General features: G+C 32.9%; 1 protein-coding gene across 1 annotated transcript; it reads right to left on the reverse strand.

The window, feature by feature from the left end:
- Positions 1-149: 149 nt before the first annotated feature.
- LOC122022745 (integrin-linked protein kinase 1-like) lies at positions 150-18,426 on the reverse strand. The gene is made up of 12 exons (XM_042580877.1): positions 18,071-18,426; positions 16,622-16,696; positions 16,415-16,510; positions 14,144-14,229; positions 13,666-13,792; positions 10,997-11,076; positions 10,765-10,827; positions 10,570-10,688; positions 9,513-9,598; positions 8,043-8,158; positions 5,024-5,142; positions 150-415 (listed from the first exon to the last, which is right to left on the reverse strand). Exons 1-12 carry the CDS (start codon positions 18,401-18,403, stop codon positions 150-152), a joined length of 1,566 nt encoding a protein of 521 aa, XP_042436811.1. The 5' UTR covers positions 18,404-18,426.
- Positions 18,427-23,332: the final 4,906 nt, after the last annotated feature.

Raw genomic sequence — 23,332 nt, forward strand, 5'->3', positions numbered from 1 at the left:
GCTCCGAGCAGAGCCATCCTCGTGCTCTGCTATTTCAGGGGTGCGCTCTACCGAACGAGTGGAGACGTCGACTCCTGCTGTCCAAGAGCCCAGTGCCCCAAGTCCTTAGATCGGACTCCCTCCTTGTCCGATCTGCCTTAGGGCACTATCTACGTGCAGCTGGTGGCCTTCCTATCACCAAAAGCAAAGACAAAGAAGTCGGGCATACTATAAAAGTGTTTATATCTGTCCTTAAAAACCTTATTTCCAGTAGTGTACTGAGGCAAACCATGAGGGAGAAGGGCATCCCTCACACCATCGTTTGCGGCTTCTTCCTCCATGGCTTCTACCTCCTCCGGCTCGGCCAAGCATAAGCAACTTCTCCTCACACTGATGATACAGTCTTCATCCCAGGCGACCCCTATATAGCTTTGTTCTGTATTAGAAGTCGACGAAGATTTAAAGTTACTTTCGACAAGATGGCCAATAATAAATAACCAAATGGAAATCAATTCTACATAACACTATGGCCTGATTCCTAATGCTAGACAGAGTAATAAAGGAGAGACTACAATGTCAGCCTTTGTAGAGAAGAAATTATTTGATATCGATCACAGGGATGAAGTATGGCCTTTGTGACCGTGTTGTCAATATTATGGATGCATACGTGCACTTAGCTATGTTTCACTACCATTAAGCTTGCAAGTTGCAATTTCATAATTTCTATATTAGAATCAAATTTTATTTTAATTTTTGTTCCAATCTCTAAGTAGCGTTGCAGATTAGGTTTACAAGAAAATCTACCGTTTACAATGGCAGATTCCATCACTAAAAGAATTTAGTGACCGATTTAGTCGGTCTCTTTGATTTTGATCGCTAGTCTTACATTGCATAGTTTCATTAAGAAAATATATCAAAATGTTTTCATGTAGAGAGTAAAGGACGCTACATTATATTTTACATGTACGTACTCATGATGTGTGATTTGTTGTTATGACAGATGCATACAAACATCGAATAATACATAACTTGTCATGCTAAATTTTTTCTTCTCTAATATGCGAATATGCTATGAGATTGAATACACATTCAGTAAAATAGTATATTCATTTCAAAAGATAATGTACAATAGTCAATCTTTTTTACCATCAAACAAAAATCTCTAATACCTTAACTAATTTACTTGAACTGTAGAAATTATTAATCATTATGTTATGAATAGATCTTCTTCAAGTTCATTATACTATATAAATTTTATATAATGAAAATTTTTGTATTTTGCTGTTGCATTTTGGAAAAACAAATTGTAATGTTTATGTTTTCAATTTTTAGACAAAAAAGAAATTTGAAAAAAATATTGAAAATTGAGATAATATAAATATTCCATTAAGAAATTTAATTTAGTTATATGGGTATTTTTTTTTAAATTACCCCAATATTTACTACTATTTCAAAATGCTTTGCAATGTCTTATTAATATTTAGCATACCTCTTCCCTTTTAAGATTTTCATTTAGGGCAATTTAATATTGCTTTTATTCTTAATGGATAAGAGACAAATTGAGTTAATGGATAGGGGATATTTTGACAATAAAGGAAACATTTTAGGGAATTTTAAGTAACAAAATTGTGAAAGTAATTTTAAAAAGCTAGTGATCATTGGAGATTATTTTTTAAATTATCCTTGTATGCTTATTTTAAATTAGAGAAAAAAGCATTGGAATATTAAAATTTTAGCGTCACAGATTAATAAGATAATCCGTGCAGTCGTCATTTTTATTGCATTTATTATGTTCTATAACATTTTGAGAAACACATATTGCATTTATCAGCGATTTAAAATAGACGAAATTTTAAACCGAACTCCAATTTCGGGTATCTAAACCAGACGTGGATGGTAATTTCTCCCTAATCTAATATCAAATCCAATTTGAATGGAGAAAAATATTGAGGAAAGTTTTAAATCCAATTTTAATAATCATGGATATTTTGAGGTATGAATATGGAGACGAATATAGTAATCCTACCCATACTCATACCCATATATATAAAGCCTCTTTTTTATTAGAAAAAAAAACTCAGATAGTATTTGGTTTATATTTTCTACTTTTATTCTCTAGAAAGTGAAAGTGAGAGTATTTTAAATGGAATGGAAAATGACATAAAGTCATTTTTAAAAATCTGAAAAAAATGTAGGGGGTGTGTTTGGTACGCATATTTTTTATTTTCATTTTCTGAAAAATATGTATTTTCTAGAAAATAGAAAATGACTTTTTGTCATTTTCTGTTTTTCTAGAAAACGTTATCTATTTTTTTAGAAAATAGGCACGAAAAACGCAAACCAAACACCATTTTTCAGAAAACGCGCGTTTTTTAGAAAATAAAAATGAAAAATGCGCGCACCAAACGCACCCGTAGTAGTTTTCTAGAAAATAAAAATGAAAATGATTCAAATCAAGCACTGCCTTAGTTTGCCTCTTTATCCGGTCACCAATACGTATCTCATCTTCTTTTCCACAAAAAATATTCACCCGATCGAAAGAGCGCGAGACGGGGGAGAGCAGACAAGTATATTTAAATAATTTGTTTTTATAAAAAAAATGACAATTTACCAAAGGGCGCACGTGGAAATCTAAATTTACCAAAATGCGTACACTACTTTGGTATTTACCAAAGAGCACACTTTTTTAAATGCATTTCCTATTTTACCCTCCTGATAATTTGACTTTTTCTACTGTTTTTCTTTTCTTCACTATATTTCTCTCTCTTCTCTATCGGCAGAAGATAGGAATAACATTAGTCAATTTTTAATTACATTTTAATACATTTGAAGAAGCCAAAATAAATAATGGACACCATATTTGGACTCCTTGCAATTTTAGAAATCCACAGGAACTGAAATGGGTGCAATCGGAGCTTTCTAGGTCGATCAGTGGGTTTCGGTCAAAACCCACTGATGGACCTAGAGAGCTCCGATTGCACCCATTTCAGTTTCTATGGATTTCTAAAATTGCAAGGAGTTCATATCAGGCCCAACGTGGGCTTTTATGCCGATTCTTTGATTTTACTTGTTAACATCTATAAAAAGCCAAAATAAATAATGGACACCATATTTGAACTCCTTGCTGTTTTAGAAATCCATAGAAACTGAAATGAGTACAATCGGAGCTCTCTAGGTCCATAAGTGGGTTTTGACCAAAACTCACTGATCGACCTAGAAAGCTCCGATTGCACCTATTTCAGTTCCTGTGAATTTCTAAAATTGTAAGGAGTCCAAATATGGTGTCCATTATTTATTTTGGCTTCTTCAAATATATTAAAATGTGATTAAAAATTGACTAATGTTATTCCTATCTTCTGCCGACAGAGAAGAGAGAGAAGAGAGAAATATAGTGAATAAAAGAAAAACAGTAGAAAAAGTCAAATTATCAGGAGGGTAAAATAGGAAATGCATTTAAAAAAGTGCGCTCTTTGGTAAATACCAAAGTAGTGTACGCCTTTTGGTAAATTTAGATTTCCACGTGCGTACTTTGGTAAATTGTCGAAAAAAGAATGGTAGATAGTAATAAGATGATGGATAGAATATGAATATTTGATTCTCCGATGGGTATGTATATGAAAGTTAAATACCCAATTAGTATGGGAATTAGTATTAGTATGAAGATGGATATAATAAATAAGGATGAGTACGGAGGATATGTAATCTTACCGATTGTCATCCCTAGAAATAAGTGTCCAAATTATTATCCCTCAAGATGGGCAGTTGGCTAGCACATTGTGGTTATCATCATGAAATCTAGAGGTCAAATATCGACTAGTAGCTAAGTGTCTATTCTCCTCATGCATTATTCAATTGCTCAAGACTAATAACCATCTATAATTTATTTGGAGTGTGTTAACTAAAATGAACTGATAAAGACACTTTTATCCTCACAAGTGTCCAAATTATCAGACGACTTACAATTTATTTAGCTGACCAAGTGACCATCCAACTCAATAAATTTAGGGGCTTGAAATGAAGATGCAGAATCTATCTAACAAATTATGGCGATCATTCACCTTAAATGGCTCTTATTTTTTTAAAAAAGAATTTATTCATTTTAATTAAATGACTTATTTTACAGAAATAAAATTTACATTTTTTTCCTTTAAAATTTTGCTTTTGGTTATTTTTAATTTGCTAATGAGTTTTAGATTTTAATCAGGTTAATTTCTTAAATTCTAAATTAGTACATATTTATGTAGAACAAAATATTTTTTTATTTTTAAAATATTATAATAATTGATTCTCGAAACCTATGAAAACTCATTACAATTAATTTTGACATCTCGAAATTATAAACGATCAAAGTGTGCATAGATTTATATTTTTACAAAATCATCCAGCTGTGTTTAGTATATTTAATTTATTTGAAAATTTACATGCCTAAGAAGCCAACCATCTGGCACAAAATGTTTCTAAAATTTCAATAGATTTTATTATTATTATTATCATGTAGAGGAGATATTAATGAAAATTAGAGACTTTTTAAGGTATTCACATCAAAGCAGCAGTAATATCAAAACGAACTAATGATGAGATGAATTTGAATCGCTTGAACAATCCATTGGATGAATCTCTTGAGCTTTCTTATGAATTTTAGTTAAATAGTCGTCCCGCCTGGTAAGGGAAAAGACAGAAAGACTACAGTTAGATTTGCCAAGCAAAAGAAAAATATATTGATGATAAAACTAAAATGGTCAACCAAATTTGTTATTTGCAAAGCAATACTTTTGTTTAATTATATGTAATACAGAATACATGTATAGGTTTATGCATTGGAGAAGACTAATGCTTTCAACCTTTATGCCCACACTAAATAGAAAAAGACCAAATATTTAGGAAACAACATAATTAGTACCAAAAATACAGAGAGCAGAGAAAATATAACATATTTTTAGTTTCAACTTTGCACAACAAGTGGCAAAATAAACAGAAAATTTGAAATGTGTCAGTGTATTAAAAGAACATAAACTTAGATAGGCTAAGTAGACAATTAAGAAACTTGCCTTCTTTTGTGGGCTGTTGAGAACAATTTTATCTCCAATATCTGTCAAACGCTGAATAATCTCTCCAAATGTCGGTCTATCAGCTGGATTTCTCATCCAACAATGCTCAATTAACCTAAAGGTAAAGATCATATATGTTACCTAACCAACCCTTGTGATAAAAAGCAACCGATTTCAATATGTATTACAGAAAGGTCACCTTTTTACATCTGTCTTTGCGCACACTTACAAATGCACGGCACAAACAAGAGATGCAACCGACAATCAAAAAACTTACGTAGAATGACAATAACTAACAACTGAAATATTCAACAAAGACAGCCACATCTTGCTGAAGTTGACTAGCTCCAAAAGCTTAAATTGTTAAGAAAAGGAACAAACTTTATATCTATATACTTAATATTCTCCCTTTTATGTGTTGAGGTATAGTTTTCCAAACCTAACACAAAGTAATGACATAGTATTTTCATAGGCAGGATTTGAACCTAAAACCTTGTTTTAATACCACTGATTAGTTAAAAACCTATCCTAGTTTGAGCTCTTAAGAAAATGATCAATATTTATATTTATATCTTTAATACATCTAAAACAATCTAGTCTCCATCTTGACTTCACCACAGCTTCCTTCCATATGTTTCTCTCTTTAAAAAGACATGTAGACTAACTAGCTTTATGTCATTCAGATTTCAGAGCCATCTTTGATCTGCAAATGGCTTCACAGTGTCATCAACAATGGGGATACAAACACCTCTAAAAAAAAAAGGTAGATCCGCTACCTTAGCGACCCCCTAGTGCCGGCCCCACGGATATGGAGGGAGGTTCATACAGGTACACAGGCCATAGGCGCATGGCGGGGTAAACCCCAGGTCGTCAGTTCCTGAGAATCGACCCCTGACCATTACGCCAGAGATACCATGCGCCCACCGTCTGTGCTACGCCCAGGTACACAGGCCATCAAGGTATGATGTTTGCTGACCTTTGGGTGAGAGTGACACTGCTCAACTATTACTCTCCATTGTCAAGGAGTTTTCTACATCTTATGGGAATTTATCATAACTCAACTCATTAGGCACTTGATGTACATAAGCAGAGGAGACAATTTCACTTGAATGGAAGCACCTCCTCTCATGAAATACACAATTTGTTCCTATTTGCAGAAAATTTGTTTCTATTTACAAAAATCACTCCTTATGGAGCTTAATGTTATGTTATGAAACGAGCATAAGAGTAGAAGATGAGAGTCACAAAGATAAAAATGTCAAAGTGAATGTGCAGACATACGAGAATCAATAGATAAGAAATGAGAATATTAGAAAGAAAGTTATGGTTACACCTATTGAGAGTTTAAGATGGTATGTGCATGTACTTAAACGACTAATAAATATCCTAGTTAAGCGATGTGAAACTATGACAAATACACATGTTAATTGAGGATGAAGGGACTAAAGAAGACTTGGTTAGCAATGATAAAATATAATAAAATTAATTTAAATATATATAAAGATATAGTAGGAGATTGAGTCCAATGACGTAGGATGATGCATATAACCCCCACTTAGTGGGATAAAAATTGAATTGTTGTTGTAGACACTCCTCAATACTTCCTAGCTGCTTACCCAGAGAAGGAAACCACAGATGGGGTGAAGTTTTTGGAATTGAATGCTTTAGAATGAAAGAAACAATCACATTTACACATTGACAAGTAGCTATGAAGCTGTAACTAAGATAAGAATGTGCAATATTTGTTATACCAAAAATTTCTTTTCCTGCATTGCTCCTAGTACATGCCTGCAGCTTTCACTTACCTGCTTCGTTAATGTATTCCAATCAGACCTTGAGCTTTCTATTTCCTCAAATGAAAATACCAATTTTGATATCCTTCCCAATTGTGGCTCATTAAATAATTTTTTTTTCACAATTCAAGAATATTCTATTTTTGAACCTCAATTGTCTTTACCAAATGATAGAATATTGTATCTTTTTATGAAAACTTTACAACCATAGAGTACATTCCATCTAGCCAACTACCTAAGTTTGATGGGACTAAAATTTTTGCATGATTTGCCTCAGTATAGGGTTCATGAAAATGGAATGACACAAACTCGATGAAGATGAGAATGATAATGAGAAAGGCAAAATAAGGCTAGTTAACATATTCTGAAGGAATGCATGGAACTTAGAAATGGCATCCCTCTTGAATGCCCATACACAACTTAAACCTACATCATACCCATGATTCTTGCTAATTTTCTTCATTACCTCCATAGTAACATAGTAAGCTTACAAATTTTCCCTGAATTATAGCTAAATCATGTCTAAAATGACCATTTATTGATTTAAATGAAACAAATTCAGCCCAAGCGAAATGGCATGCTGCCAAACATACTAGTAGCTTAGTTGTTAAAACAATGTCTCTAGCATACCCGTTAGCATGTTCTAAACACTGCCATGAAATTACCTGATTGTTACTTCTGCAGTTATTCTAAGAGAATCATGTCTCTCATTTTTCAGTTTTATTGGATAAAGTACCTAATCATGAAGATATCAGATAATTCATAAATTAGACTAACCGAAAAGAGAATATAACCTTTTTTTTGCTTTTAACCAATAAATGTTACCAGCCTTGAGGAAAACAATAGATGCAAAGCTAACACATTACATGCAAACATTAGCTGTTGCAATTGGGCAATTCAAGAGCATATTTTCCCAAAAATCTCGATGGAAGAAAAAGAGAAATAAAGGAACACCAATAGTAGTTGACATTAATGCATCTTTACCAAAACCCTCCAAATCACAAATTTTTTTTTAGCACAAGACAGTAAGAAAAAAAATTTCTACAAAGGAATAACTTCAGTCATCATTCAAAAAAGCTAATGTATTAAATGGCATGTCAATGATTTTACAGTCAAAATCTAATCAAATGTTATCAGCATTAGTAAATTTGAATCATAAAGTTCACAATTTAAGAAAAAGCAAATATACTAATTGAACTACAAAATAATAAGGAAGACTCACTCTCTTAATCCATAAGCATATGTTGATGCTCTGAAAGGCGGTCTCAGATTTTCAGCATAAGTCTGTGCAACTTCCAAATCTTGTTTACTAGGAAAAGGAGGACAACCTTCAATCATCTAGAAACGGCCAATGATATTGAAAAAAACATGTTAGTGAAATTTGAAAAAGATCATAGAGATAAAACTAACCGGTGAGTTAGTCCATAGACCATAGTCTCAAATAGCCATACCTCAAATAGTTTGAGTATATATATAGATAGAGGGCTAGAAACAGACTCCATCAAATGGAACTAGCTTTATAAGACAGGTTACTACCGAAGTTGTGATGGTACTACTTTATAATAAAATGCTTATTAAGTAACAAGAACTTAGAAGCCTTGAGCTTCCTTAATAAAGTTCAACATAATCCTGAAATACATTACTTTTGTAATGATCTGTGAAAATATCTTGGCTTAAAGTAATTGCTTGAGGAAGAGCATTTGGAGTTGTGAAAATAAAAATTTCTTGACATTAAAATACACCTTTCCTATTGAAGTTTCTTAAGAATAAATTATAAATGCTTAAAGTGAACATCGAGAGAGTCCAAAGGGTAAGAGCAACCATTTAGATAACGCATTTCGTCTTATTCTTTTGGGGGATTATAAATGTTGAACCTTGAAAGGTTAGCACTTTTTCTAACAATGTCGTTCTCCTTTAGGCATCAAATTATCTATTGACTACATCTATTCTTTTACATTCAATAACAAGATTGATGGAATGCCAAATAATTCCTAAAAAAGATAGGTTATTAAGCAATTGTTTCTTAGTTAAATCTTGAAATTGACATTCTATCAGGTGTTTTTTTATCTCATAACAATGATCAATAGGTAATTGATTAGTGCAACCCAACTGCAGTAGGATGATAGTTGTGGTGTCGGTAGTGCAACAATATTGAAAGTGGAGATGTGGCAAGATAAGTAGATGGATAGTGTAGATGATGGAAGGATAGATAGAGCTCCTACAATCTCTCACATTGTAATAAAGAATCTGTTTCTAAACCGGTGAATCTTGTGATAAGGGCATACGCCACTTTTAATGAATATCATTCCTTTCTATGCTTTGGTCCCCCACCATCATGCAAAAACACAAGTGTGGCTCTGATATCATTTGACGCAACACATGGTTATGTGCCTCTATCGACAATCTGATGGGAAAAAAAATTAAAGAACAAGAATTGAATAATTGGTAGATTGAATGAACAATGAAATATGGTCTGTTTTATAGGTTCTATGATCATTAGATCCCAAAAAATTGGCAATAAATTAGGTTTTATAACAAGAGTACAAGAGATAATCAAAATAGAAATTTGGACCCTGAACCACTTTACTTTTAAGACAATTTACCTATTACTTGCTCGCAAAGTCATATATCCAAGAGTGGCATATTCACTTTCAAGCAAATTAAAATTAAAAAAATAAAAAAAAGTATTTACCTCCTGTAGTACCAAAGAAAATGAGAAGACATCAACTTTTGTATTGTAGTCCTCATTGCAAAACAGTTCTGGTGCCATATACCTGCCTGCATGTGGTCAGCCACAAAATCTAATAAAGCTATAAACTAAAACTTTAAGAGTAAAATGACGCAACAAAGTTGTACTTTAATGATTGTGAACCAACAAGACTTATTATTTATTCCACATGCCTTGTCCTAAAAAAGTATAAAATACCATTTCTGAGCCAGAAGTTTGATCTCCAATAGGAACGCATGGTTTTGGTACTATGCTGGTACTCAACATGCATTGACACAATTCAAAGTATTTTAAATCAACTCAAATGAGTTTTAATTCTATAATCTCCTTCCACGGAGTTTGTTTCCCTCCAAATATAAACTTATAGCAAGTTTAAAAAAACTACAAGTTACAAGAATATAAAAGCATCTACTAATGACTACACCTTTTGCACATCTCAGTTTATATCACTCTCATTACTCCTCTTTGCTACCGTTGGTGCTCTATTAGTGCATCTCCTCTTCCCCTCCTTTGTCTTGTTAGCATTTATTTCTTCCCATGATTAATAGATAGTATTGAAGGATTGGTAGACAAAATCAAAGAACAAATCATAAGAAGAGAATCTTCTTATCTTAATTGGTTCTAACTAGTATTGGTAAAGTATTACTGATACTGTGTAAACAAGGATCTCACAACATTTGCTCATGTTGCTTGGCAATTAGAACAATATATTTTGACCTTGATAACTGATCATCACTTGAAAGCATGGGCAATAGGTTTGTAGGAAGAACATAATCTAATAGATGGAGCATATCAATTGTGAATGGGTATTGCATAGCTAATGCAACTTATTATTCATGGCCATGTTGCCAGCTGTACTTTTCTTTTGCACATAAAACTGAGAATAGGTGTTGCATAACTAATGCAACTTATATTATTCATGATCCAGGTTGGCATGATCATACTTTTCCTTTGCACACAAACTGTGATTAGCACATTAAAAATGAAATTAAGAAACATAACGAAACATTTCAGCACTTACAATTGATGCCTAGAGTTGAATATGGGCGTCTCTCTTTTAGGCTTTCTGACTCTTTTAATAGCTTACTGGCACTGAAGTTTGCAACTTTCAAATTCTCAGCATCATCCATTAAAATATTTCTGAAACATTACAATGAAATATAGATAAGTTTACAAGTTTGACAGCGAAAAATTATGAAAATATATGCAAACTTACGCTGGTTCAAGATTACGATGGATTATAGCTTCAGATTTGTGCTCATGTAAGTAGTTCATCCCTCTAAGAAAGTTTTTCAAGAAAGCCTAGGTTACACTCAATGTAAAAGGAAAAAAACTAAATAAGTTCAGTAAGATGAAGGATGTATCATGAGGAACATGCATGCTTTATTGACATCACTAAACAGTCTATGCGGAATGAAGGATAATAAACATAAAAAAAGTGAATGGACCTTGAAATATCAAGTGCAAATTGAACTGCTAATAGTGGCTTCCGAGATTTATTTTCTCTGAGATAATCCCGAAAATTTCCCTGCAGATGGAGGAAAAGTGAATAATCTGAAATGAATATTAAATTAAATGAAGCAAACCGATTTTTTTTTTTTAAACATGCTAGGTTTTTAACATCCTAACAACCATTCTAATGAACGGCATCGACCAAATTCTTCACATAGAAGAGCAATATTTGTTTAATTGTGAAAAAGAAAAGCCAGCCTTTTTAGTTTGACTACTATCACATAGCAAATATAGAACTGACAATCTCTAAACCTAGAACATCATATGTTGGACTAAACTCTTGACTGCCTTCCTTAGCAGCAAGTTCCAATTGCTAAGATAAAGGTTTCAATAAAAAAACAGTAGGCATTGTCTTCCACAAGGATCAGTGGATGTTGCCAAACAGATCCAAAAATGATATTATCAAACAGATTTGGCAGAAGATGGAATGCAAACAAAAATCAGGCTAAATAATACGATCAGAAGGGAGAAAGAGCTCTTTAATTTAAACAAACTGATATATGAAATATACTGATAACCCAAGGGAAATTAAAAACAAAACAACCTAAGAAATCTATAAATAACAAAACCTGTATTGAGTATTTTACAAACAAATTAATTATGCTAAGCAATTTATATTTTGAAAGGAAATATTTTGCATATGGATCAAAAAAAAAGCTGGCATATAGCAATGCATGTTATCTACAGCCATATAAATGAAAGTTTATATGTTGAACTAAGCATACCTAGAACATATTTATTGTTTTGTCCATTTATCAAATGTACTTTAATCAAGTCAATATTAGTTTGCACAAAACTTGGAGTACAACAAGCTAAGGAGTGGATTTTCCTTCATTCTACTTATGGGTCATAAGCAAACAAAATTTGGCCCCTAAATACATAGACTTATGGGACAGCAAAGATGCCATATGTAGGATATTTTTAAGACAATACTGTTCACTCACCTAAAATTGTAAATCTCTTTCATCAGTCCATAACAACCCATGAAGAATGAATAAAAAAACTTACAATATCCTCCAACTAAGGCTTGACATACCCACAGGGTCCTAAAATTCCAACTCACAATGCAATATTTGATTAACAACATCTAAGGCCAAACATTGGATCATACAATCACATTGATCCTGTCTGAAATCGGAGATGATGACTAGGCAGACGACGCGGCTTCCTAGTTGACTGCTAGAAGACTTCCAAGAAGAAAACTTCAAGATGCTGGTATGCATATCACAGAGAAAACTAAGGAAAATGTTAGCGACCAGGCCATGGAAAGGGTCACTGGTTTAGGCACTCCGACGCCCAAGTCAGGTAGCTGGTGGAGAAGATGAATCATAGCCAGTACTAAGAATCAAGCGTGGGTGTGGGCAGATGCGTATGCGTACCTTGTCAATGGAGAGGACCCCTTTTTTATAGCATCCCTCACAGCCATATCGCGATGAGGTGTCAAGGAATGTCGGGTGTCAGAATATGCCGTAGAGACTCATCCTAGTATAGGAAGGTTCTATAACTAACAGTTGTTATAGTAGCAAAATATTCTCTGACAAATAGCTGTCGTTCTGACGGACAGTTATGATTCTCTGACAATGTTACCCTCGAAAGGTCTAACCGGCCTTCACACCCGTTGGATTAGTAAGATAGGCTCTGATAGCTCTGCGCTTAACAAGTTTGATCGGTCTAAGAACCCGGTGGTTTGTTATTGGGAAGTTCTATGCCTCTGGTTTGCCGACTGGGTATAGACCGGTCGGTCGGATATGGTGAATCTTGCTCCTATAGAATGAGCTGTGCACTTGCCATCCGACCAGCCTAGGGACTAGTCAGATTAATACTGCAAATTTACTTGGTGATAGATTATGATCCAGTTGTTCAATCGGCTATAGGGTCGGTCGCCTTGATAGTGGAAACCCTACATCGATACTCTAGACTTCTAACTTGCCCTAAGGCCTGCTCGGTGGATACTGTAGTTTTGTCTGCTATTGAACTGTACTGTATACTCGAGCGGCCTCCCGACTCAATATTGGAGGTCTTGAATCTAAGAGGTAACCGAGCGGTCCTTGGAATCTCTGATCGGATACTAACGATTCTGTAGTAAGCTGAACTAATTGTCTGATCGGCTTCGAGGCTTAACCCCATCAACTGCTAGAAACTTTGGTGACCTGGGCCGGGTGTACACCCGGGCGGCCATTGGCCCGATCGGGCCCCTGATCCACTTGGGACAGCAAGGCGGAACTTAGCCTATTGATATGGCTATATATCTGACCGTTCTCTAGATCGATCGGCTTGAGACCATTCCAAGCGATCTTTGGGCCGCTCGACTTCTTTCCTGTATTCCCTTACCACCTCAATTGGAATTTGACTGCCCCGTATCCTTGACTTGGACCGCCACCTCATCCAGATGGACCGGCCCTAATACGTCGTATCACACATAGACAATCTTTTCCAAATCAAGCTTAGAATTAGATTCATTCTAAGAAAATATTAGGACTGGAAGTTAAGCTATTTCAATATAGGTAGACATATAGAAGAGTAAAAGAAAATAAGTGCATGGAAAAAATAGGTAATGTTACAAGGACAACCTCAAGAAGTTTATTTTACTGTTAGGGAAAAAAACCTTGGGAAAATATTCAGTGACAATCATCATTGGGCAATGATGACTTTGAGCAACAACACCGAAGAACAGAGCAATGTTTGGATGTCGTATTTGTTGAAGCACGGTAACTTCATCTCTGAACGCCCTTCTGCAAAAGATGTGAGACCAAATCAGAAACAAAATGACTTTCATTTTTGAGAAGATTGACTGTCCAAACTTTTAAGAAAATCTGCTAATGTATTCAATATACAAACCAGAAAGATTTAGACTACAAAAACAATGGTGACAACCCCATGAAAAAGTGTGAATGGATTTGGATTGAAGATACTATGACTTGAGCAATGACCAAATTTTCAGTTTTTCTTTTCTAAAGTGTTTCTAACAGTTAAGTGCAACTAAATCTGGATTGAAAAAACTAACCAAAGCACAAATGTAATGAGTCTAGAAAGTGAAAGTGCATTCGTATATCAAAATATCTACAAACAGAAGAATAACCCACAGTTTATCCGCTTTGGCTGTTGAGTCTACACCGAAATTTTTAACAGTGACAGGAAGTTTGAGCCATTCTGCTTGTACACTCATTTCCTAGAAGAAAATATTGGTAAATGAAGAGGAAAGACATTGTTAGGTACATGTTAAAATAATGAAAAATATGGAGTTTATGGACCAATAGAATTTAGCAGATAGTTTCCAACATAAAAATTTGAAATTTTCTAGTCCAAACAAATAGTAAGTTTCATTTTGGTAATAGCAAATATATTCTCTACACATCAACGAACATCCATCTCAATTGAACTGATATTAGATGCAGGGAATATCAGTTGTAGCATATTATGCATTGGTCAAGTCTGAATAAAGTAATAGATATTCATAGCATATTATGCAACATAAATGACTTGTAGCAAAACTTACACAAAAGGTACAAGGTTATGCACAAGGTTTCAAATCAATTGGAGGCACAGCTGAACCATCTTGTTGTGGCCCCCAGCCCAACCAATAAATGTCACTACGTCGACAATGCCAACATAGTTTTTGTTGCACTTAATTCAGATTACGAGTAGGTTAGTCTAGGTCAATATTATCCAAAACCAGCCAAGAGAACATCCTTTAATTTGAGCAGACCCACTAGTGGGATAAGACTTGGTTGTTGTTGTAGTATCACAAGGAAATGAAACACCATAAAAGAGAAGAGAGAGAAATCAATATGCATTCATATTCAGTACCTACGTTTATTCACGTTTCAAATTTCTGTTTATGTCAATTTAAGTCCAACTTTCAATTAGTCAAAAAATATTTATCCGTAGATGTCTTGGGTGTATCTTTTAATTTGAATCATAAAAATTTAAACGGTAAATTTTAATTAGGATGACACAAAATAATGAACACATTCAATGCACAAAACCAATTGGGTATTAGTAAATGTTGAAATATTAAACAAATTCTTATTAAATTTCTCGAAAGTGTAGGAAAAATATAATAGCTTAGCTATCTTTATTAATTTTCGAAAGAGTTAATTTAGTTTTTCGATAAATTTGTTTACTTTTATCAGAAAATTTTATTAGGAAGAATTAGTGTCATCAATATATAAAAGTGTTAGGATCCTATGTATTAGTTGCCTCATTAATTTGAGAGTTAATTTTTCCAATTTAAGACATGGTACTAGAGTTAATTCTTGTTTCTCTAAGCCATAGATCACGGACGTCAATGCCTCCACAAGAATCTTGTCTACTACACCTCAAAGTCGCTTGTTCGCCAGGAAAACTAATGTCTCCCACATATCCTATTTTCCAATAATATCGATGATATCTATCTTCCTTATCAATTATTTATTCTACTCTATTCTATCTTCTTTTATGTCACCAATTATATGTCCTTTTTTTTTCTATTTCTACTACCAAGTAGATATTTCTAAGCATAGTATTTATTATCTTCTTTTGCAGTAAAATTATCTTCAACTTTCCTTTTTGTTCTTCTCTTCTTATATTTTGTCAACCATAGCCACCGAAATCCTTGCTATCTTTCTTTGATTGAAATCTACCACTATCCAAGTTAGAATAATTAGTTTCATCATTATGATTTTGTATCTCCTTCTCTCCTTATCATCACACATTGTTTCCTCCACTGCATCCTCTGCTCATTTATTGTCATCTTCATTTTTTGTTGTTTTGTTGCACCACCATCATTAATTGCCTATTCTCATCCATTCTCAATTTTTGCCTATTTCCTTTTACCCATCCAGCAAACAGAACCAGATCCGGCATAGTTACGTGCGGTAAATTGGTAATGCTTATTCTAATTAACTAAATCATTTTTGCATATGATTGTCTTAGCCTAACAATGAGTTTCTCAAAATTATTATCTCCTGGTATGATAGATAAAAAATATTATGGGGAATAACTAACCTTAGTACATCATTATAAGATCCACATCTATGTTTGATATCTTATACAATAAACAAGTATGGGTAACATAGGCTAACAAGTAGTGTCAAATGGTGAAAGGAAATTATGTAGCGAACAATGCAGTTGGATTGAGGACTAATATACTTTTTTTTATGCATTAATTATTATCTTTTGTATAGTGGCATCTCATTAGTCAACTCCAATTTACATGGATAGCTAATTAGAAAAAGCATTCTAAAGCCAAAAACTAAGAGAGTACTTGTAAACAACAACCTAGTCAATATCAACAAAAGAGAAGAAAAAAAGCAAAGTGGCTTTTTATTTAAGGCTAATTGTTGCAATAGTTGAAGGTGTGAGCTGAAATATACCATAGATGTGTCAACATTGTTTCCAAAATGAAGTTCACTCGGATCAATTTCACATTCAGAAAACATGTTAGCGATGTCATCATGGATAGGAACAACCTACATAGCACCAAAAAAAAAATAAAGTCATAAATTTGCAGAAGAAGAAAAAAATTGTGACAACTCAATTCTCATCTTACCAAAGAGATTAATGATTTTTAGATGATATACCTGAGGTTTTGCCCCATGCTTCATCAAAAGCTTGATTACTTCATCTTTTTTGAACCTCAATGCTACTTCAAGTGGCTAATAGGAGAAATAGTGAGAATATTGACTTCAATTAACTAAAACAAAAAGTTTACTGATATCTGTAGATTATCAATTTCCTTATGAATATTACAAAGACCCTCTGCCAGCAGCCATCTTCTGAGGATGCTTGATACCTGAGTATTGTTTCTCTTTGCAATTACTTCATCACTCGAGCCCATTTGAACCATATTTATATTATATTTCCTATTCTGTCTTCAGAGTACAAGTTTATTTACCATGTCATTTAAATAATTCATATGTTGGAGTTATGATACTGGTTACTATTTGATAATGTAGGATGTGTGTTTTGTTATATATGTCTCTTGTGGGGGCTAAGTACATTAATGTCATTTTGCCTAATCTATGATGTCAACAAATCTTTATTTTGACCATAGAAAATGCCAAAGAGGTTGACAAGCAGGCATGGAAGCACAAGCAAGTCAAAGAGTATTACAAAATGTGTAAATCAAACTCTTAATCTGTAAGGTAAAAAAACAATCTAAACGGGAAAAAAAACATAAGTTTTTAAGCAAAATATTTCTTGCTATGAAAAAACAACAGGGGAAAGTTGTTGTTACAATATTTGATCATTTCACAGTTGAGGAAAGATTTCATTTTGCCTCAACAATATCTTTTTTTCTTTTTTACTTTTTTTTTTTTGTAGAAGAATCACAGACCTTGCAAATTATCTTCAGTTTGCCCTCATGCAGTCATGCTTACCTTTGTTAGGTAACCTATATGTCAGGGACATGCTTACCTTTGTTAGTCTGATCACTGGCGCCAATATCGATTATGTTTATAACTTACTATCAAAAAAGAACATTCATTAAAATTATAATCAATACAACATTTATTTTGAAAAATTTGTATGTATAATATATATACTAGAAATCCACGATATAAATTTAAGTCATCGTCAGTCTTTATCAGTAACTATTATTATAAGATCAAAATGTGTGTCATGTCATTTTACTCAAGACCTGTCAACTCAATATATTTCTATATATACTAGAAATCCACGATTTTTCTTTACTTTACCGTTTCTTTAAAAGAAATACAATACAGGTCTCAAAAGATATTAAAAAGAAAATGTAGATGAGTGTGAAATAGAGAATAGAACACGGACACAAAATTTATTGATTCTAAATTGCGAATGATAAAATTATTTAAACTGATTTTGAAAACGAAAAAAAAAAATCAGATTCCACTTCTTACCGCACTTTAACAAACGTGTTTTCTAAATGTCATTTTAAAAACCATTACTGCAAAACAAGAACAAAGCAGTTAAAGAAAGATTTCGGGGTTTTGGGGTTTTGGTTTAGGGTTCGCATCTAATTAAATTCATTAGTAATTGAAAAATGAGCGACGCACCGTGTTGCCTTCTACGTCCTCCGCGTCGACAATAGCCCCCAAGTCTATCAGACAGTCAACAACGTCAACTGAACCCATGGCTGCGGCCATGTGCAAGGCGGTGCTACCAGTGCTGTTGCGGAAGTTGACATTAGCACCATAGTGAGAAATTATACCCTTAATTCCGGAGATGTTTGAATAGAAGACGCTGAGAAAAAGAAGGTCCTTTCGGTTTTTCAAACAAAAAGACGGAATGTAGGATTCGAGGAGGACGCTTTCGTCTGGGATGATTTCTCCTGCTCTTGGTATGATGGAAACTTGTCTCCGGGATCTGCCTGTGGACTTGGCATCCATCACTTGTTGGAGAGAGGGTTTGAATTGAATTGAATTGAAATGAGAAGGATTGAGAAAGGATTTTTTTTTTTTTTAAAAAAAAAGATGTGAACTAAAAGGTAAGATTTTTAAAGGATAATAAAAAGAATCAGTTTAATAAATGGGGATCCACTGCCTTTTTATTTTTAATGATATAATATACTTACTTTAATTAAATGATTTCTTGTTCTTTTAAACAAATAAAATTTACCTTATTTAACCTTTATACTTTTGTTATTATTAATCTGCCAAAAATGTCTTAGAGGGAAATTGTTTTTTTTTAAGTAAATTGTTTTTTAATGTTGGACAACAGATGAATAAATGAGAGGAAAAATGGAAAATTACTCATTCTCAAGAAATTAAAAATTATATTAACATAAAAATCAAGATAAAATCCTAATTATTCTAATAAAATTTGATTGACTCTTTTAAAAAACTAAAACAAATTATAATTTTTTTAATAAATTATAAAAATTAAATAATTTTTAATAGAATTTAAATTTTTTAATTGTATTATTTTCCTCGAGAATTTAATTTGGTCAGGTGAAAAGATCAACGGTCACGAAGCGGAGGTACATTTTTAATAAAATCAGATAATTATTCTTTTATTTCTTCAATTATTATTTTTTATACTAATATATTTTCTCGCTGTCTTTTTATTTATTTTTTATATCGACGGGTAGGGATGTAAATGAATCAAGCCGCTCGCGAGTTTTTCGAAGTTCGATTCGATAAAAACTCGTTTGAGCTCGTTTAATGATGCTCGTTAAGATAAACAAATCAAGCTCAAGCTTCGCAATATTCGACTTATTAGCTCGTGTACACGTTCGTTAAGCTCATTAAACAACTTTAAATAAAAAAATAATAATTTTGATATTGAATTTATGGATTTTATACTCTACTTATGAAAAATATAGACAAATATATTAAATTTATTTATTAGAATAAAATTATAAATTTTAATAATAATATTATAATTTTCTCTAAATATATAATTTAGTTTTTAATGGATATTTAAATTTATGATTTATATTTATTAAGATAGTTTAGGCTCGATAAAAGTTTGAATAAGTTCGTGAGCAATGAATATATTCGTTAAATAAAATTCGAACTCGACTCGATTATAAATGAGCCAAGCTCAAACATTTAAAAGTTCGTTCGATTCGACTCGATTACACCCCTATAACTAGGTTGATTCTTCTTCTATCATTTCATAGGGTCACAAAGTGGGATCGCTTTTTAAGGAGTTGAAATTACACTTATATCCTCGAGCAGAAGATTGAGCCAATTAATTCAAGAATCTCATTGAATCTAATCTGCAAGTAGACTTGCAAGGTCAGAGTGATGAATATTATATTAGATTATGATTATATTGAAGTTAATGGAACTCAAGTTAGCTCATTTTGGATCTACATTGTTTTGAAATTACACAGGCTCAATCGATCTCTGATCCATCTAGGTTAAACTAAGTTGACTAAGTTCTGATTAATTTGAGCTTCGATAGGTAAGAGAGGAGTCGAGTTAGTTAAGGGTGATTGAATTCTTGACGATATCGAAATCCAATGAGAAATTGATAAGAGGAAAGTTCAAGTGGATCATGGAAGATCGAATATCTAGTGATAAAAAAATCTAAGTGGGTCACAGAGAATCGAACACCTAGTGATCAAAAATTCAAGCAGATCACGGAGGACCGGACACTTGGTGATCAGAAGATCAATGAAAATTTGGTAAGAAAAAAGTCTAAGCAAGTCACAAAGAACCAGACACTTGATGATCGAAAATCCAACAGAAAATTGACAAGAAAAAGGTCCAAGTCAATTACGGAGGACTGGACACTTGGTGATCGAAAATTCAATAAAAAATTGACAAATAACAGTCCAAGTGGATCACGAAGGACCGAACACTTGATCATTTAAAGTCCAACATGAAATTGACAAAGAAAATCAAAGTAAGTTAAATATTAACCAGACATTTGATAAAGAAATCTTGACAGATCACGGATAATCGAATATTGGGCAATAAAAAATCTCAATAAATCATGAATGATTAGATGTTAAATAGAGGAATTTCTAGTAGTAGGTTAAGGTGAACTGAATATTAGAAATAACGTGAATTTAATTTTGAAAAGACTGAAATTAGGAACAATGGATTGGTAACAATCAATCATTAGGATAATTGATTGACAGTTTGTTTTGGGAGGAGCACGTAAGCTTGTTGAATTGATTGGACTCGTTTCCAAGTTTTTTATTGCAATTAGTCGGGTGCAAACTAATCAAAATTTTTTATTGCAATTAGTCGGGGTGCAAAGGAATTGAGTCAGTTTGCGAGTTTTTGAAGTCGACTTGAAAAATATTTGATTTGTATTTGAATTTATCAAATTCGAGTCGAATTCGAATATGTTTGAACTTTTTTTCGAACTGAACTTGAACCTAAATTATATTTTTCGATAGTTCATGAGCCGCTCGCGTGCCTTAATATTTTATTAATATAAGTTAAATATATATTAAATAAATAAATTTCGAACCTTTCGAGTAGCTATTTTCGAGTAATAATTTGAATAGTTCGCGAACATGTTCGAATCTTTCAAGCCGAACTCGAACCCAAGTCCTAATTCGAACCGAACTCGAACCAAAAGTTTTGAATTTTTCGAGCTTCAAATCAAGCTTGAACTTAAATATATCTATTTTGAGTCGAATTCAAATCTTAGATTTTTCTATATATATTCGATTCGATTCGATTCATTTAGACCCCTAGCAATTAGCATGTTTCACACCATTTGACTATCTTTTCCACGTTTGTCAAAACTTATACGGAATGTTAAAACTAACGCGAACTTCATTCACCTGAGGTGAAAATTTATCAGTTTATGACCAACATTGAGCTTTCTACGTTGCCACTTTATAATGTTGATAAGTGTCATTATTTTTGGTACAAAACAATGGCTCAAGGGTAAATAAGATACTATCAAATGCCTTCTTGAATCGACCTGGAGGACTTTAAAGTATTTCTCTTGGTGTACTGTTTGACACTTGAAACCCAACTTGAAGTGATGCTTCTATTGTTTAACATACAAGTGCCTTTTCTTTCTTTAATAATGAAACATTAGCTAGCCTCTGGTACCTAATGGTCATTTAGATGGATAAAATTGACTATCTCCATTCACGTTCGATCACCTAATTTGTCTATTTGGTTTTGACTTTAGAGTATAACAGTTAGTTGCATCTAGTAACTCCGAGCCTGCTGATTTAAATTTTCTCATAGGAAGTTTGACAATCTCACTCGTACGGAGGACATTTTTATGTCCTGCAAGATTTGTAAGCCTACACTATTCTCATGCATGGCCAATTCAAATTTGCAGAAAGGTAATCAAAGAATCTACACGATTTGGTACAGAGAAAGCAAAATCTTGTTTTCCTTCTGTTTCCAGTAGGTTGATTATGATATGCCCAATCTACGAGTCGGATAAATGAATGCTCATTCGATGCACCCATTTCATAGTGGAGTGCGAAGGATATTTTTCACATTGATCTCATATATATGAGAATAAAGAGTGTATGTTTTCTAATCCCCAACTGTGACTTATTTTTAGGAATTTTTCGGAAGTTCAACCAAATAATGTTAGATTTCTGCACCACTCATTATAAGTACTTCTCGATTTACTTCTATGACCAATAGAGAAAGTATGTGGAACTTAATTGATCATCCTAAGAATATCTGAGTTTATCATTTATAAAGAGTATGCTTTCTGCTTTAGAAATATGCATAGGATGGAATGCATGAATTAACATAAATGGTAAACACTTACTGTGAGTCTACTTATTCTTCGAGTGTTGATGTTGTTGACGATCAACCTTGAAAAGTAGATATTTCGATCTTTTGCTCATAGTGAAGAACGATTACAAACGAACAGTCCTTATCAAGGGCGGAGCTACCTTGGGAAGGGTGAATTCCATTCCGATCTCCTTTATTATTATTATTATTAATAATAATAATAATAATTAATCACTTTGACTTTTTATACATTAGCTCCTTCACAAATACATTAATGGTCATTCCCAAGATGATAAATTTTAAATATCAAATTAAAAATAATTAATTTTTTAAAAACATATGAATGATAAATTTCATAAAAGTTATTATATTTTTAAGTTAATAAACATATTAATTTTACCTTACTTAATTTTTTACTCTAAACTTGTTGGTAGCACAATCTCCTTTTCTCAACCTAGTACCGTCTCTTTTCCTCTCCACAATAAACTAGGAATTCACTGATCAAAGGTAATCTATATTTTTTTATTTCTTATTCAACAAAATAAAATTCTACCAATGAGTGTCGTCCGTTCGAGAGGTGGTCGACGAGGCAACGAGCAACGACCACTTGTGAGTTGAACATTACCTCATCAGGCAACCAGCAACCGCTTTGTGTACAATGACGCAACCTCTTCGGGAGCGACCGGACGTGAGACAATCACTGCCTTACCAGACAATGCGTGACATAAGTCTAGATATGCAAATATAGGTTACGTCTCATACTTTTATTTAACATATATTAATATGATGTCAAATCCTTTTTTTTTTTCATCCTCTAGAAAATCTTATATATACAATGATGATCAATTACTTAATTTTACCTGTTTACTCATAATTCTTGATACTTCAACTCTCAATGTTCTTAATTATATATTCATGGTTTGATCAAAAGTTAATTGTTTATATTCCAATTCTATATTTTCTAAGTGTAGTTTCATAGAATATGATTTTAGTAGATTTTATAATCATCTATATCAAAGGGAGTTAGTTTAAAAAATTAATAACGATGTAATAATTAATGAATTTGATATTAAAAAGAATCGAAAAACACAATTTTAATAGTATTTTTCAATTATAGTTGATGACCAGCCCCGCATAATT

The sequence above is a fragment of the Zingiber officinale genome, chromosome 1B (assembly GCF_018446385.1).
Source record: "Zingiber officinale cultivar Zhangliang chromosome 1B, Zo_v1.1, whole genome shotgun sequence".
In the NCBI taxonomy this organism is placed as follows: Eukaryota; Viridiplantae; Streptophyta; class Magnoliopsida; order Zingiberales; family Zingiberaceae; genus Zingiber; species Zingiber officinale.